We start from the raw sequence: 16,956 nt of genomic DNA, 5'->3' as shown, positions 1-16,956 counted from the left end.
ATGAGTGGGGCTATCTTTTTGTACCTTTTTGAAATAGCCAGTGTCATTTGTGGTTCTAGCTGTAGGCCAATATACAGTAGATGATGTAATTGAATGTGAATTCCATTGCCAATTTGCCACGGTAATTATTTGGGAGAGATGGAGAGGTTCTCTTACTAAGCTCGGAGCTCTTTAGTGTGATCTGCAGTACGTTTGCTCGGCCCAGAGTAATCACCTCCTGGCTAGTTGCTCCCGAGAAACTGAGCCTTCACTTTCTTTCCAGGGTGGCGTCCTCACTCTGATGTTTATGTTCTGCCGTTGCTTTTTATTTTCTCCCACGGCTCAGTTCCAGCCATGGCACGGCACGGTTGATCCCACAGGAAGCCAGTGTGGAAACTTTTTAATTAACATAAACATCTGATCAACCTGCAAGACAGAAAATACTAGCATGGCATCCCACTACAATACATTACAAACTAATTGAATTATGACTAAATTCCATTTTTACAATTTCAATTCCAAGGCTTTCCAACTACTTCTCTAAACATCCTATAGTTACAGAACTAATCTCCAGACATTATCCCCTTACATTCTTCTCATCTAAAAGTCTGTCGTGTGTCCTGAGATGTGGCCATGCTCTCATTTTCGTTGTCCTGCACTGAACTGACAACACACTATTCTGGTGGTGAAGTTATCTCAGTGCCACTGATCTGCATCCAGACTGAGTGTCCATCCGGCAGAGCCACAGCAGAAGCATGCACTCACATTTACTTCTGTTACAGTTCTGTAACACTTCTGTCAGCTTCTGTGCAGGAGGGGGGGGGAAAATCTAACTTTCAAACTTAAACATTTCCCCTCAACTCATTCTATCAGATCAGTGGGATGCTAATTATAGCCGGCCACCCTACTTGCCTGTGTGTCGGTCCTAAATGACAGCCTATTCCCTAAACGTGCTCTACTTTTGACCAGCGCCCGCATGGGTAATAGGGTACCATTTCAGATGCAGCCCGTGTCTGTGTGGCAGTCTTTCTGAAGGTCCCCTAGGCCAACACAATGTGTGTCCTCATCCTGTCCCTCTCTCCAGAGGAAGGCGTGGAGGAGCTTGAGGTGCTGGACGGGCGGCGGTGCCAGGCTGCACTGGCAACACTCAGACACACCAAATGGTTCCAGGTGGGACATCTGATTTCATATTCTGTTTGATATTCAATTCATATCTCATTCAGATAGAACAGTTTGCTCCCTGGGAGATATCTAGGGAACATTAAATGGCTGAGGGGAGAGTGGGCTATGTTTAGAAATGCTTTGTCAAGTGATTCTTTCTAACAAATATATATATATACAGTGGGGCAAAAAAGTATTTAGTCAGCCACCAATTGTGCAAGTTCTCCCACTTAAAAAGATGAGAGAGGCCTGTAATTTTCATCATAGAGAGGCCTGTAATTTTCATAATTTCTTCAACTATGACAGACAAAATGAGGGAAAAAAATCCAGAAAAACACATTGTAGGATTTTTCATGAATTTATTTGCAAATGATGGTGGAAAATAAGTATTTGGTCAATAACAAAAGTTTATCTCAATACTTTGTTATATACCCTTTGTTGGCAATGACAGAGGTCAAACGTTTTCTGTAAGTCTTCACAAGGTTTTCACACACTGTTGCTGGTATTTTGGCCCATTCCTCCATGCAGATCTCCTCTAGAGCAGTGATGTTTTGGGGCTGTTGCTGGGCAACACAGACTTTCAACTCCCTCCAAAGATTTTCTATGGGGTTGAGATCTGGAGACTGGCTAGGCCACTCCAGGACCTTGAAATGCTTCTTACGAAGCCACTCCTTCGTTGCCCGGGCGGTGTGTTTGGGATCATTGTCATGCTGAAAGACCCAGCCACGTTTCATCTTCAATGCCCTTGCTGATGGAAGGAGGTTTTCACTCAAAATCTCACGATACATGGCCCCATTCATTCTTTCCTTTACACGGATCAGTCGTCCTGGTCCCTTTGCAGAAAAACAGCCCCAAAGCATGATGTTTCCACCCCCATGCTTCACAGTAGGTATGGTGTTCTTTGGATGCAACTCAGCATTCTTTGTCCTCCAAACACGACGAGTTGAGTTTTTACCAAAAAGTTATATTTTGGTTTCATCTGACCATATGACATTCTCCCAATCTTCTTCTGGATCATCCAAATGCTCTCTAGCAAACTTCAGACGGGCCTGGACATGTACTGGCTTAAGCAGGGGGACACGTCTGGCACTGCAGGATTTGAGTCCCTGGCGGCGTAGTGTGTTACTGATGGTAGGCTTTGTTACTTTGGTCCCAGCTCTCTGCAGGTCATTCACTAGGTCCCCCCGTGTGGTTCTGGGATTTTTGCTCACCGTTCTTGTGATCATTTTGACCCCACGGGGTGAGATCTTACGTGGAGCCCCAGATCGAGGGAGATTATCAGTGGTCTTGTATGTCTTCCATTTCCTAATAATTGCTCCCACAGTTAATTTCTTCAAACCAAGCTGCTTACCTATTGCAGATTCAGTCTTCCCAGCCTGGTGCAGGTCTACAATTTTGTTTCTGGTGTCCTTTGACAGCTCTTTGGTCTTGGCCATAGTGGAGTTTGGAGTGTGACTGTTTGAGGTTGTGAACAGGTGTCTTTTATACTGATAACAAGTTCAAACCGGTGCCATTAATACAGGTAACGATTGGAGGACAGAGGAGCCTCTTAAAGAAGAAGTTACAGGTCTGTGAGAGCCAGAAATCTTGCTTGTTTGTAGGTGACCAAATACTTATTTTCCACCATAATTTGCAAATAAATTCATTAAAAATCCTACAATGTGATCTTTTTAAGTGGGAGAACTTGCACAATTGGTGGCTGACTAAATACTTTTTTGCCCCACTGTATATTTCAGGATGTTTTGTATCCCTGGAAATAATCAGAATGAATGTAAACATTATAGTTTGTATAACATGCTTGTCCAAAAAAGTGGTCTCTTGGCACCACTTACCCCAGGTATGGGGTAAGTTTAAACCACCTACACATTTCTGTACTGAGTAAAATATAAATGCTACCTTTTTTACAACCATGTCCATCTTTATTTCTCAAACACAATTCAACACAGTCACAATTGCATTTTTGTCGATTTTAATAATTGTAACACTTAACATAGGCCAGACCTTATTACCTCATATCCCAGTGATGTGGCAAAAAACAGGTTACGCCTCGGAAGAAAACACTTCAATTTGCTGATCAGAGGTGTGTGAGGCTGCCTTAATCGACATCCATGTCTTCAGCGCCCGGGGAACAGTGCTTAGGAGCAGAACCACAGATTTTTACCTTGTCAGTTCGGGGATTCGATCCAGCAACCTTCTGGTTACTGGCCCAACGCTCTAACCACTAGGCTACCTGCCACCCTTGTATATTAGCCCACACAGCTACAAGAATGCACTTTTTATTGTAGCTTATAGCGATCAATCTACACTGAACAGGAATATAAATGCAACATCCATCAATTTCAAAGATGCGAGCATCATGAAAACGCTAACACAAATTAATTTGACTTGGTAAATAATTTTTGTGAACCTAACTTGCTTACTACTTTTTCCATGTGTTTTCTTCCTTCACACTCCTTGAAATGATGACCTCTTCCTAAATATTTGGTCAGATTTACAAATTTTCTGTATGGTTTCCTACAAACAAGACTGGCTCAACTTACCCCACTCTCCCCTAATATCCATTGTATGACTGAAGGATTGAGTAATCCTTTTGGTAGACTGTACATGTTGTTTTTAGCATCACTGGACTTTGAAGGTATATATAGAGTATGTTCACATTGTCTTGTCTGTCCCCCATGTAGGCCAGAGTGACAGATCTGAAGTCGTGTGTCATCGTCATGCGTATTCTCAGAGACATGTGCAACAGACTAATTGTGTGGGAGCCTCTCAAAGGATGGGTAAGTGGTCCAGGAAGAGGTGCATGTGTGTGACAGAGTACATCATGTATCTTTGGTGCCCCCCCCCCCAATAGAGCTGATCTCTCTCTCTCTCCCTCTCTCTCTCCCCCCACAGCCCATGGAGCTGATCTGTTCTCTCTCTCTCCCCCCACAGCCCATGGAGCTGATCTGTTCTCTCTCTCTCTCTCTCCCCCCACAGCCCATGGAGCTGATCTGTTCTCTCTCTCTCTCTCCCCACACAGCCCATGGAGCTGATCTGTTCTCTCTCTCTCTCTCTCCCCCCACAGCCCATGGAGCTGATCTGTTCTCTCTCTCTCTCTCCCCACACAGCCCATGGAGCTGATCTGTTCTCTCTCTCTCTCTCCCCCCACAGCCCATGGAGCTGATCTGTTCTCTCTCTCTCTCTCCCCACACAGCCCATGGAGCTGATCTGTTCTCTCTCTCTCTCTCTCTCTCTCCCCCCCACAGCCCATGGAGCTGATCTCTTCTCTCTCTCTCTCCCCCCACAGCCCATGGAGCTGATCTCTTCTCTCTTTCTCCCCCCACAGCCCATGGAGCTGATCTCTTCTCTCTCTCTCTCCCCCCACAGCCCATGGAGCTGATCTCTTCTCTCTCGCTCTCTCTCTCCCCCCACAGCCCATGGAGCTGATCTGTTCTCTCTCTCCCCCCCACAGCACATGGAGCTGATCTGTTCGCCCCCCCCACAGCCCAAGGAGCTGTTCTCTCTTCTCCCCCCCACAGCCCATGGAGCTGATCTGTTCTCTCTCTCTCCCCCCCACAGCCCATGGAGCTGATCTGTAAGCTCTCTCTCCCCCCCACAGCCCATGGAGCTGATCTGTTCGCTCTCTCTCCACCCCACAGCCCATGGAGCTGATCTGTTTTCTCTCTCTCTCTCTCTCTCTCCCCCCACAGCCCATGGAGCTGATCTCTTCTCTTTCTCTCTCCCCCCACAGCCCATGGAGCTGATCTCTTCTCTCTCTCCCCCACAGCACATGGAGCTGATCTGTTCGCCCCCCCCCACAGCCCATGGAGCTGTTCTCTCTCTCTCTCTCTCCCCCCACAGCCCATGGAGCTGATCTGTTCTCTTTCTCTCCCCCCCCCACAGCCCATGGAGCTGATCTGTAAGCTCTCTCTCCCCCCCACAGCCCATGGAGCTGATCTGTTCGCTCTCTCCCTCCCCCCACAGCCCATGGAGCTGATCTGTTCTCTCTCTCTCTCTCTCTCTCTCTCTCTCTCTCTCTCTCTCTCTCTCTCTCTCTCTCTCTCTCTCTCTCTCTCTCTCTCTATACCCAACAGCCCATGGAGCTGATCTCTTCTCTCTCCCCCCACAGCCCATGGAGCTGATCTCTTCTCTCTCTCTCTCTCTCTCCCCCCACAGCCCATGGAGCTGATCTCTTCTCTCTCTCTCTCCCCCCACAGCCCATGGAGCTGATATCTTCTCTCTCTCTCTCCCCCCACAGCCCATGGAGCTGATCTCTTCTCTCTCCCTCCCCCCCCACAGCCCATGGAGCTGATCTCTTCTCTCTCTCTCTCTCCACAGCCCATGGAGCTGATCTGTTCTCTCGCTCTCTCTCCCCCCCACAGCCATTGGAGCTGATCTGTTCTCTCGCTCTCTCTCCCCCCCACAGCCATTGGAGCTGATCTGTTCTCTCTCTCTCTCCCCCCCCACAGCCCATGGAGCTGATCTCTCTCTCCCCCCACAGCCCATGGAGCTGATCTGTACGTTCGCTCTCCCCCCCACAGCCCATGGAGCTGATCTGTTCTCTCTCTCTCTCTCCCCCCACAGCCCATGGAGCTGATCTGTTCTCTCTCTCCCTCTCCCCATAGCCCATGGAGCTGATCTGTTCTCTCTCTCTCTCTCCCCCCACAGCCCATGGAGCTGATCTGTTCTCTCTCTCCCTCTCCCCCCACAGCCCATGGAGCTGATCTGTTCTCTCTCTCCCCCCCCCCCACAGCCCATGGAGCTGATCTGTTCTCTCTCTCCCTCTCCCCATAGCCCATGGAGCTGATCTGTTCTCTCTCTCTCTCTCTCCCCACAGCCCATGGAGCTGATCTGTTCTCTCTCTCCCCCCCCCCCACAGCCCATGGAGCTGATCTGTTCTCTCTCTCCCCCCCCCCCACAGCCCATGGAGCTGATCTGTTCACTCTCTCTCCCCCCCACAGCTCATGGAGCTGATCTGTTCTCTCTCTCTCTCCCCCCACAGCCCATGGAGCTGATCTGTTCTCTCTCCCTCTCCCCCCCCCCACAGCCCATGGAGCTGATCTGTTCTCTCTCTCTCTCTCCCCCCACAGCCCATGGAGCTGATCTGTTCTCTCTCTCTCTCCCCCCACAGCCCATGGAGCTGATCTGTTCTCTCGCTCGCTCTCCCCCCCCCACAGCCCATGGAGCTGATCTGTTCTCTCGCTCGCTCTCCCCCCCACAGCCCATGGAGCTGATCTTTTCTCTCGCTCGCTCTCCCCCCCACAGCCCATGGAGCTGATCTGTTTTCTCTCTCTCGCTCTCCCCCCACAGCCCATGGAGCTGTTCTCTCTCTCTCGCTCTCCCGCCCCACAGCCCATGGAGCTGATCTGTTCTCTCGCTCGCTCTCCCCCCCACAGCCCATGGAGCTGATCTTTTCTCTCGCTCGCTCTCCCCCCCACAGCCCATGGAGCTGATCTGTTCTCTCTCTCTCGCTCTCCCCCCACAGCCCATGGAGCTGTTCTCTCTCTCTCGCTCTCCCGCCCCACAGCCCATGGAGCTGATCTGTTTGCTCTCTCCCCCCCACAGCCCATGGAGCTGATCTGTTTGCTCTCTCTTCCCCCCCACAGCCCATGGAGCTGATCTGTTTGCTCTCTCTTCCCCCCCACAGCCCATGGAGCTGATCTGTTTGCTCTCTCTCCCCCCTACAGCCCATGGAGCTGATCTGTTTGCTCTCTCTCCCCCCCACAGCCCATGGAGCTGATCTGTTCGCTCTCTCTCCCCCCACAGCCCATGGAGCTGATCTGTTCTCTCTCTCTCTCTCTCTCTCCCCCCACAGCCCATGGAGCTGATCTGTTCTCTCTCTCTCTCTCTCCCCCCACAGCCCATGGAGCTGATCTGTTCGCTCTCTTCTCCCCCCCACAGCCCATGGAGCTGATCTGTTCGCTCTCTCTCCCCCCCACAGCCCATGGAGCTGATCTGTTCGCCCCCCCCACACCCCATGGAGCTGATCTGTTCTCTCTCTCTCCCCCCACAGCCCATGGAGCTGATCTGTTCTCTCTCTCTCCCCCCACAGCCCATGGAGCTGATCTGTTCGCTCTCTTCTCCCCCCCACAGCCCATGGAGCTGATCTGTTCGCTCTCTTCTCCCCCCCACAGCCCATGGAGCTGATCTGTTCGCTCTCTTCTCCCCCCCCCACAGCCCATGGAGCTGATCTGTTCGCTCTCTTTTCCCCCCCACAGCCCATGGAGCTGATCTGTTCGCTCTCTTCTCCCCCCCACAGCCCATGGAGCTGATCTGTTCGCTCTCTTCTCCCCCCCACAGCCCATGGAGCTGATCTGTGAGAAGGCCATTGCCACCTGTAACCGGCCCCTGGGGCCCGGAGAGGCCCTGCGCAGGGTCATGGAGTGCATCGCCTCAGGGATCCTCCTCCCAGGTTAGCCACAGGGACTAGGTTTTATATCCAGGCCTCCCTGGGAAAGAGGTCTGCATTTAACTGGGACTTTCCGGTTAAATAAAAATATTACTTGCCTGTTCACTAGCCCAGTAAGCCCATACAATGTAAGAAGCTTTTTGAATGTTGATTTTGACTGCTGTTCCAGATGGGCCGGGAGTTCACGACCCCTGTGAGAGAGAGCCAACAGACACCTTGTCAGTGATCACTGGCCAACAGGCTGAGGCTATCACTCACAACGCACAGGTGAGACACATTAACAATACATCTACAATACTGTAAAGTCAGACTTGTATACAGTTGAAGTCGGAAGTTTACATACACTGAGGTTGGAGTCATTAACTCATTTTTCAACCACCACAAATTTCTTGTTAGCCTCATTAACATCCTACCTCGTCAACAGCCAGTGAAACTGCAGGGCGCCAAATTCAAAACAACAGAAATCCCATAATTAAAATTCCTCAAACATACAAGTATTTTAGTCATTTTAAAGATACACTTGTTGTAAATCCAGCCAGTGTCCGATGTCCGTTGTAAACACAGCCATTTTTCCAGCCAAAGAGGAGTCACAAAAAGCAGAAATGGAGATAAAATTTATCACTAACCTTTGATGATCTTCATCAGATGACACTCATAGGACTTCATGTTACACAATACATGTATGTTTTGTTCGTTAAAGTTCATATTTATATCCAAAAATCTCAGTTTACATTGGTGCGTTATGTTCAGTGGTTCCAAAACATCCGGTGATTTTGCAGAGAGCCACATCAATTTACAGAAATACTCATAATTAACATTGCTAAAAGATACAAGTGTTATACATGGAACTTTAGATAAACTTCTCCTTAATGCAACCGCTGTGTCAGATTTAAAAAAAACTTAACGGAAAAAGCACACCATGCAATAATCTGAGTACAGCGCTCAGACACAAAACCAAGCCATACAGATATCCGCCATGTTGTGGAGTCAACAGAAGCCAGAAATAGCATTATAAATATTATCTTACCTTTGATCTTCATCAGAATGCACTCCCAGGAATCCCAGTTCCACAATAAATGTTTGATTTGTTCGATAAAGTCCATCATTTATGTCCAAATACCTCCTTTTTGTTCGCGCGTTTAGTACACAATCCAAACTCACGAGCCGCAGGCAAGTCCAGGCGAATGTTCAGACAAAGTCATATTACAGTTCGTAGAAACATGTCAAACGAAGTATAGAATCAATCTTTAGGATGTTTTTATCATAAATCTTCAATACTGTTCCAACTGGAGAATTCCTTTGTCTGTAGAAATGCAATGGAACGCAAGCTAACTCTCACGTGAACGCGCGTGGTCAGCTCATGCTACTCTGGCAGACCTCTGACTCATTCAGCTCCCATTCCCCCCTCCTTCACAGTAGAAGCATCAAACAAGGTTCTAAAGTCTGTTGATATCTAGTGGAAGCCTTAGGAAGTGCAATATGACCCCATAGACACTGTATATTCGATAGGCAATGGCTTGGAAAAAGTACAACTCAGATTTCCCACCTCCTGGTTGGATTTTTTTCTCAGGTTTTTGCCTGTCATATGGGTTCTGTTATACTCAAAGACATCATTCAAACAGTGTTACAAACTTCAGAGTGTTTGCTATCCAAATCTACTAATTATATGCATATTCTAGCTTTTATGGCTGAGTAGCAGGCAGTTTAATTTGGGCACGCTTTTCATCCAAAATTCTGAATGCTGCCCCCTACCCTAGTGAAGTTAACAGACCATAGTTCTGGCATGTCAGTTAGGACATCTACTTTGTACATGACACAAGTAATTTTTCCAACAGTTGTTTACAGACAGCGTATTTCACTTATAATTCACTATATCACAATTCCAGTGGGTCAGAAGTTTACATACACTAAGTTGACTGTGCCTTTAAACAGCTTGGAAAATTTCAGAAGATTATGTAATGGCTTTAGAAGCTTCTGATGGGCTAATTGACATAATTTGAGTCAATTGGAGGTGTACCTGTGGATGTATTTCAAGGCCTACCTTCAAACTCAGTACCTCTTTGCTTGACATCATGGGAAAATGAAAAGAAATCAGCCAAGACCTCGGAAAAATATTGTAGACCTCCACAAGTCTGGTTCATCCTTGGGAGCAATTCCCAAATGCCTGAAGGTACCACGTTCATCTATACAAACAATAGTACGCAAGTATAAACACCATGGGACCACACCGCCGTCATACCGCTCAGGAAGGAGACGCGTTCTGTCTCCTAGAGATGAATGTACTTTGTTGCTAAAAGTGCAAATCAATCCCAGAACAACAGCAAAGGACCTTGTGAAGATGCTGGAGGAAACAGGTACAAAGTATCTATATCCACAGTAAAAACGAGTCCTATATCAACACAACCTGAAAGGCCGCTCAGCAAGGAAGAAGCCACTGCTCCAAAACCGCCATAAAAAAGCCAGACTACGGTTTGCAACTGCACATGGGGACAAAGATTGTACTTTTTGGAGAAATGTCCTCTGGTCTGATGAAACAAAAATAGAACTGTTTGGCCATAATGACCATCGTTATGTTTGGAGGAAAAAGGGGGAGGCTTTCAAGTCAAAAAACACCATCCCAATCATGAAGCACGGGGGTGGCAGCATCATGTTCTGGGGGTGCTTTTCTGCAGGAGGGACTGGTGCACTTCACAAAATAGATGGCATCATGAGGGAGGAAAATGTGGATATATTGAAGCAACATCTCAATTCATCAGTCAGGAAGTTAAAGCTTGGTCGCAAATGGGTCTTCCAAATGGACAATGACCTCAAGCATACTTTCAAAGTTGTGGCAAAATGGCTTAAGGACAACAAAGTCAAGGTATTGGAGTGGCCATCACAAAGCCCTGACTTCATACCTATAGAAACTTTGTGGGCAGGACTGAAAAAGTGTGCGTGAGCAAGGAGGCCTACAAACCTGACTCAGTTACACCAGCTCTGTCAGGAGGAATGGGCCAAAATTCACCCAACTTATTGTGGGAAGCTTGTGGAAGACCACCTGAAACATTTGACCCAAGTTAAACAATTTAAAGGCAATGCTACCAAATACTAATTGAGTGTATGTAAACTTCTGACCCACTGGGAATGTTATGAAAGAAATAAAAGCTGAAATAAATCATTCTCTCTATTATTCTGACATTTCACATTCTTAAAATAAAGTGGTGATCCTAACTAACCCAAGACAGGGAATTTTTACTTGGATTAAATGTCAGGAATTGTGAAGAATTGAGTTTAAATGTATTTGGCTAATGTGTATGTTAACTTCTGACTTCAACTGTACATCAGGAAAGAAATGACACTGCTCTCCTCATTGTTACCTTCCCCCTAGCGTTGATTGGATGATGAGGTTTATTTAAAGTGGGCTACGGCCACTCCAGAGGCCCAGTCCAGGTCTATAGTTAGATCAGTGCTGCTGCAGCACTTCAGACTCCACCTCTACAGCCCCTTGGAGCTGAGGAGACTGACGATGAGCCCACTAATGAGCGTGGGAAAGCACTCCCAGCACACCAGCAGTGCTTAGTGTTGCTTACTACATGAAACACTTCTAGACTGCCCCTGGCCCTGAGCAGAATGCAATGTGATGGTATAGGGAGGTTAGAGGAAGGTGAGGATCTCTCCATTTCTCGCTCCAGGCAGGAGGAAATCTGTTCGTCCTTGCACTATGCAGTAAGTAAGTTTTTTGTGAGTGTGAATCTGCTCCCAATGTAAAAATTCTCTCCAATGCCCAAAAATCACTTAAGGACATTGACCTTAAAAATCCCCCCCTCGGTGTAAAGGTGAGACACCCACAGGCCTCACGACTCGTCTGAAGGTCCCTGGTACCAGTTCAAAATTTATGGAAGTACTGTGTATACAGTTGAAGTCGGAAGTTTACATACAACTTAGCCAAATACATTTAAACTCAGGTTTTCACATTCTTGACATTTTAATCCTTGTAAAAATTAGGGTCACCACTTTATTTTAAGAATGTGAAATGTCAGAATAATAGTAGAGTGATTTATTTCAGCTTTTATTTATTTGATTGCATTCCCAGTGGGTCATAAGTTTACATACACTCAATTAGTATTTGGTTGAATTGCCTTTTAAATGGTTTAACTTGGGTCAAATGTTTCAGGTAGCCTTCCACAAGCTTCCCACAATAAGTTGGGTGAATTTTGGCCCATTACTTCTGACAGAGCTGGTGTAACTGAGTCAGGTTTGTAGTCCTCCTTACTCGCACACGCTTTTTCAGTCCTGCCCACAGATTTTCTATAGGATTGAGGTCAGGGCTTTGTGATGGCCACTCCAATACCTTGACTTTGTTGTCCTTAAACCATTTTGCCACATCTTTGGAAGGATGCTTGGGGTCATTGTTCACTTGGAAGATCCATTTGCGACCAAGCTTTAACTTCCTGACTGATGTCTTGAGATGTTGCTTCAATATATCCACATTTTCTATCCTAATGATGCCATCTATTTTGTGAAGTGCACCAGTCCCTCCTGCAGAAATGTACCCCCACAACATGATGTCCCCACCCTGTGCTTCACGGTTGGGATGGTTTTCTTCGGCTTGCAAGCCTCCCCCTTTTTCCTCCAAACATAACGATGGTCATTATGGCCAAACAGTTCTATTTTTGTTTCATCAGACCAGAGGACATTTCTCCAAAAAGTACAAACCTTTGTCCCCATGTGCAGTTGCAAACCGTAGTCTGGCTTTTTTATGGCGGTTTTGGAGCAGTGGCTTCTTCCTTGCTGAGCGGCCTTTCAGGTTTTTTATTTAATTTATTTATCCGTTATTTTACCAGGTAAGTTGACTGAGAACACGTTCTCATTTGCAGCAACGACCTGGGGAATAGTTACAGGGGAGAGGAGGGGGATGAATGAGCCAATTGTAAACTGGGGATTATTAGGTGACCGTGATGGTTGAAGCCAGATTGGGAATTTAGCCAGGACACCGGGGTTAACACCCCTACTCTTACGATAAGTGCCATGGGATCTTTAATGACCTCAGAGAGTCAGGACACCCGTTTAACGTCCCATCCGAAAGACGGCACCCTACACAGAGCAGTGTCCCCAATCACTGCCCTGGGGCATTGGGATCTTTGTTTAGACCAGAGGAAAGAGTGCCTCCTACTGGCCCTCCAACACCACTTCCAGCAGCATCTGGTCTCCCATCCAGGGACTGACCAGGACCAACCCTGCTTAGCTTCAGAAGCAAGCAGGTTTCAGGTTGTGTCGATATAGGACTCGTTTTACTGTGGATATAGATACTTTTGTAGGAGACAGAATGCGTCTCCTTCCTAAGCAGTATGACGGCGGCGTGGTCCCATGGTGTTTATACTTGCATACTATTGTTTGTACAGATTAATGTGGTACCTTCAGGTGTTTGGAAATTGCTCCCAAGGATGAACCAGACTTGTGGAAGTCTCCAATTTGTTTCTGAGGTCTTGGCTGATTTTTCGTTTGAATTTCCCATCTTGTCAAGCAACGAGGCACTGAGTTTGAAGGTAGGCCTTGAAATACATCCACAGGTACACCTCCAATTGACATCAATTAGCCTATCAGAAGCTTCTAAAGCTATGACATCTTTTTATGGAATTTTCTAAGCTGTTTAAAGGCACAGTCAACTTAGTGTATGTAAACTTCTGACCCACTGGAATTGTGATACAATGAAATAATCTGTCTGTAAACATTGTTGGAAAAATGACTTGTCATGCACGAAGTAGATGTCCTAACCGACTTGCCAAAACTATAGTTTTGTTAACGAGAAATTTGTGGAGTGGTTGAAAAACAATTTTTGTGCAAGTTAACTTCCGACTTCTACTGTATATGGAGACTGTTTAGTGACGACAAATTGAAAGCAGACCACTACCTGAAATCTACTTCACAAAATGTAAGTAATCCATCCAAATTTTGGCAAGTAGTGAAGGGTTTGGAGTGCAAAAAAAATACACAGCTTCCCAAACAATTGTTGGTCGATACACAGATTGTAACTGAGAGAACCTCCATTCTGAAAGCTTTGAATCAGCATTTTTTAGATGCAGGCAGTTTATTTGAAAAGGTCAAAGGTATAATTGAGCCCCCTATGAATTTACCTGACATCCCTGTGCACTCCTTCACCAAGTTCTCCTTTTCATCCTTCTCTGTTTCAGAAGTGTGTAAAGCCCTGAAAGAAATTGATTTAAAGAAAATCCCCTGGCCCTGATGAACTAGACCCCGCCTCCTACACCTAGCCGCAGAGATCATTGCTCCCCCTTAACATGTATTTTTAACCTCACGCTTGATGTTAAGGAAATCCCCAAGTTATGGAAATCTGCTTTTGTACTGCCTCTCCTGAAAGGTGGAGATCCTTCACTACTTGACAACTATCGACCCATATCAAAATTGTCTGTACTGTCAAAGGTACTGGAGTCCTTAGTAAGTAGGCAGCTTCCAAGAAAACATCTTAAATGGAATGCAATCAGGTTTTAGGTCTGGCCACAGCACTGTTTCAGCAACATTGAAGGTTTTAAATGACATCCACTGTGCTCTTGATAAGAAGTTAGATTGTGTGTCTGTTTTTATTGATTTGTCGAAGGCTTTTGACACCGTGGACCATGCTGTGTTAGTGCAAAGGTTGAAATGTTGTGGAATTACTGGTCATGCTCTAGATTGGTTTATAAATTACCTATCAAATCCTACACAATGTGTAATGGCGGGTGGTTGTAAATCTGAGTCCATAGAGGGGTGCTCAGGTGTTCCGCAAGGTTCTATTTTGGGCCCACTGTTGTTCATTTTGTATATCAACAACATTGGGGATCTTATTGAAACCGTGGATGTTCATTTTTATGCAGATGATACTGTTCTTTATTCAAGTGGTAGTAGTTTATATTTAGCTTTTGAAAATGCCCAAAGAGCATTTAACATCATATAACAAGATCTGTATGATTTAAAGCTGATTCTAAATTCGGGTAAATCAAAATGCATGGTATTTTCAATTGCCAGGCATGTTACAAATCATGTCATTGCTACATTGGCTGGACATACTATAGAGCAAGTTAAAGTGTACAAATTTTGGGGTGTGTGGGTTGATGATAAGCTGAGCTTCACTGTGCATGTAGAGAACTTGATAAGGAAGCTCAAGCTGGAAATAGGATTTTATTACCGGCATAAGGCTTGTTTTTCTTTTGAGGCCAGGAAGGAGCTGGTACGATGTACATTACTGTCGGTTTTAGATTTTAGTGATTATTTATATATATATATATATTTATATATATATATATATATATATATATATATGTGCAGGCCTCAGCGTAGGCTTGAACACTGGTATACACTGATTTATAAGGCAATATTGGGTAAAATGCCATTTTATCTCTGTTCTTTTTTTTAGTCAGGTCAGTAAATAAATATCAATTACGGTCCCATTCTGATTTGCTTCTAACATTACCAAAAATTAGAACAGGTCATGGTAGAAGTTAGATTTAGTTACTTAGCTCCGTGGTCCTGGAATTCCCTCCTGAACATTTTAAAATGTGATGATCTAGTTTCGTTGGTGGAGTTTAAACACTTGATCGATGTATATCATAGAAGAGTGTAATTGTTTTTAGGCCAGCTGTTTTTAGTCAAGACGTTTGTTTTTAATGTAAAATGTTTTTGTTGTACTGTATGTGTGTTTATAGTTTTGTTTAATGTTGTGTTAGTGTATGTAAGTTGTTTTGTCTGAAACGTTGTTCCCTCCCTGCTATTGGACCAGGTCTCTCTTGGAAAAGAGATGTTATCTCAATGAGAAAAAACCTGTATAAATAAATTAAAAAATAAGGGGTTAAATACACATAATAATAAGAGAGAATCCTGATCTTATCTCTCAGATGTAGGATAGACACTTAAGAACAACCTTCCTTTAGATCTGTTTTTCCATGTAGTGAAACTGTTAATCAATGCTTTTGTATGGGCTAATGGCAGTAAGGTCAAATTAAAATGTTCATCTAATTATTTTTTTCTTTCTTTTTTTCTTCTTCAAGGGATCTTTAAATTCTAAATCAAATAGCAAAATGATCCTTGGTATCACCTGCTTAAAACAATTCCATATAGCTTAGTAGTATCCCCCCGGCTTAGACGGTGCTTAGACTCTTATGGGTTAAATACACACTATTGATTGATATTTATATTTAATTAATCAGTTGATTACATCCTAGTAGATATTTCTAGCATCACTCTTTCCTAGAGGAGTTGTGGGTGTGTTTGACTAGTTTTGTGCGGTTTCATACTGTGTTTCTGCTGTGTGTTTCAGCATGCCCTACGTCTCCTGGCCTTCGGACAGCTTTATAAGGTTCTGAATATGAATCCTCTCCCTCCAACCAAACCATCACACAGACTCTCAGGGTCAGACAAAAAAGGTGTGTGTGTTCAAACTTGAGTGTATGTGCTAGTGCGTAAACTCCGAGATCTCAGGTGGTCTCTGCTCTCCTGAAGGTGAATCCATACTTTGTTCCACAGGAACCTGCCGGAAAAGGCAGCATGAAGATGAACACACTAACGACAGACAACTCTTCAAGAAGATGAAACGCAACCTGATGAGAGGTCAGATTCACTGTTGCTCTGACTCAACATCTCTGAATCCTTTTCCTCTCTACTCAGCCTGGAGAACAACTTGAAGTAATGTAGATGCATAGTCTTTCTAAAGGTCAGCTTATGCCCGTTGACCATACAGGAACTCTAGAATAGAATGCTGGTACATTCCAGAATGTCATTACTCAAAAACAGCATTTTGAGTGGGGTATTCATACCATCTCTCACTCACCCCTCACGGCCAGTACGGATGTAGTTAAATCCCCCCTCACTGTGACACCAATCCCACAGGGCTTTAATCTCCCACAGTTCAAAGCAGGGAGTTGGAATGCATTGGGGATTAATCTCCCCCTCCAGGCAGTCTCACACATAATTATCTATCTACCTCTCTCAGGAAACCCTACCTACATTATAGAAAACCCTACTTACAGTGCACTCAAAGTATTCACACCCCTTGACTTTTTCCAAATTTTGTTACATTAGTCTTATTCTAAAATGTATACAAATATTTGTTTCCTCATCAATCTACACACAATACCCCATGATGACAAAGTGAAAACTGTTTTTTAGACATTTTTGCACATTTATTATTTTTTAACAGAAATACCTTATAAGTATTCAGACCCTTTGCTATGAGACTTGAAATTGAGCTCGGGTACGTCCTGTTTCCATTGATCATCCTTGAGATGTTTCTACAACTTGATTGGAGTCCACCTGTGGTAAATGTAATTTCAATTGATTGGACATGATTTGGAAGGCACACAACCTGTCTATAAGGTCCCACAGTTGACAGTACATGTCAGAGCAAAAACCAAGCCATGAGGTGGAAGGAATTGCCTGTAGAGTACCAAGACAGGATT

The 16,956-nt window shown here is 45.0% G+C and overlaps 1 protein-coding gene across 1 annotated transcript in view; it reads left to right on the top strand.

The window, feature by feature from the left end:
• The window catches only part of LOC139577003 (spermatid perinuclear RNA-binding protein-like), a 49,352-nt gene that overhangs the window by 17,684 nt on the left and 14,712 nt on the right, over positions 1–16,956 (top strand). The window contains exons 6-11 of the mRNA XM_071403689.1: positions 1,064–1,149; positions 3,822–3,917; positions 7,420–7,531; positions 7,698–7,795; positions 15,819–15,924; positions 16,025–16,108. Coding sequence (XP_071259790.1) covers positions 1,064–1,149; positions 3,822–3,917; positions 7,420–7,531; positions 7,698–7,795; positions 15,819–15,924; positions 16,025–16,108 — 582 coding nt within the window. The remainder of the gene's footprint in view (positions 1–1,063; positions 1,150–3,821; positions 3,918–7,419; positions 7,532–7,697; positions 7,796–15,818; positions 15,925–16,024; positions 16,109–16,956) is intronic.

Source organism: Salvelinus alpinus, chromosome 5, assembly GCF_045679555.1.
Source record: "Salvelinus alpinus chromosome 5, SLU_Salpinus.1, whole genome shotgun sequence".
Taxonomy (NCBI): Eukaryota; Metazoa; Chordata; class Actinopteri; order Salmoniformes; family Salmonidae; genus Salvelinus; species Salvelinus alpinus.
This window is presented reverse-complemented; position numbering and strand designations above follow the sequence as displayed.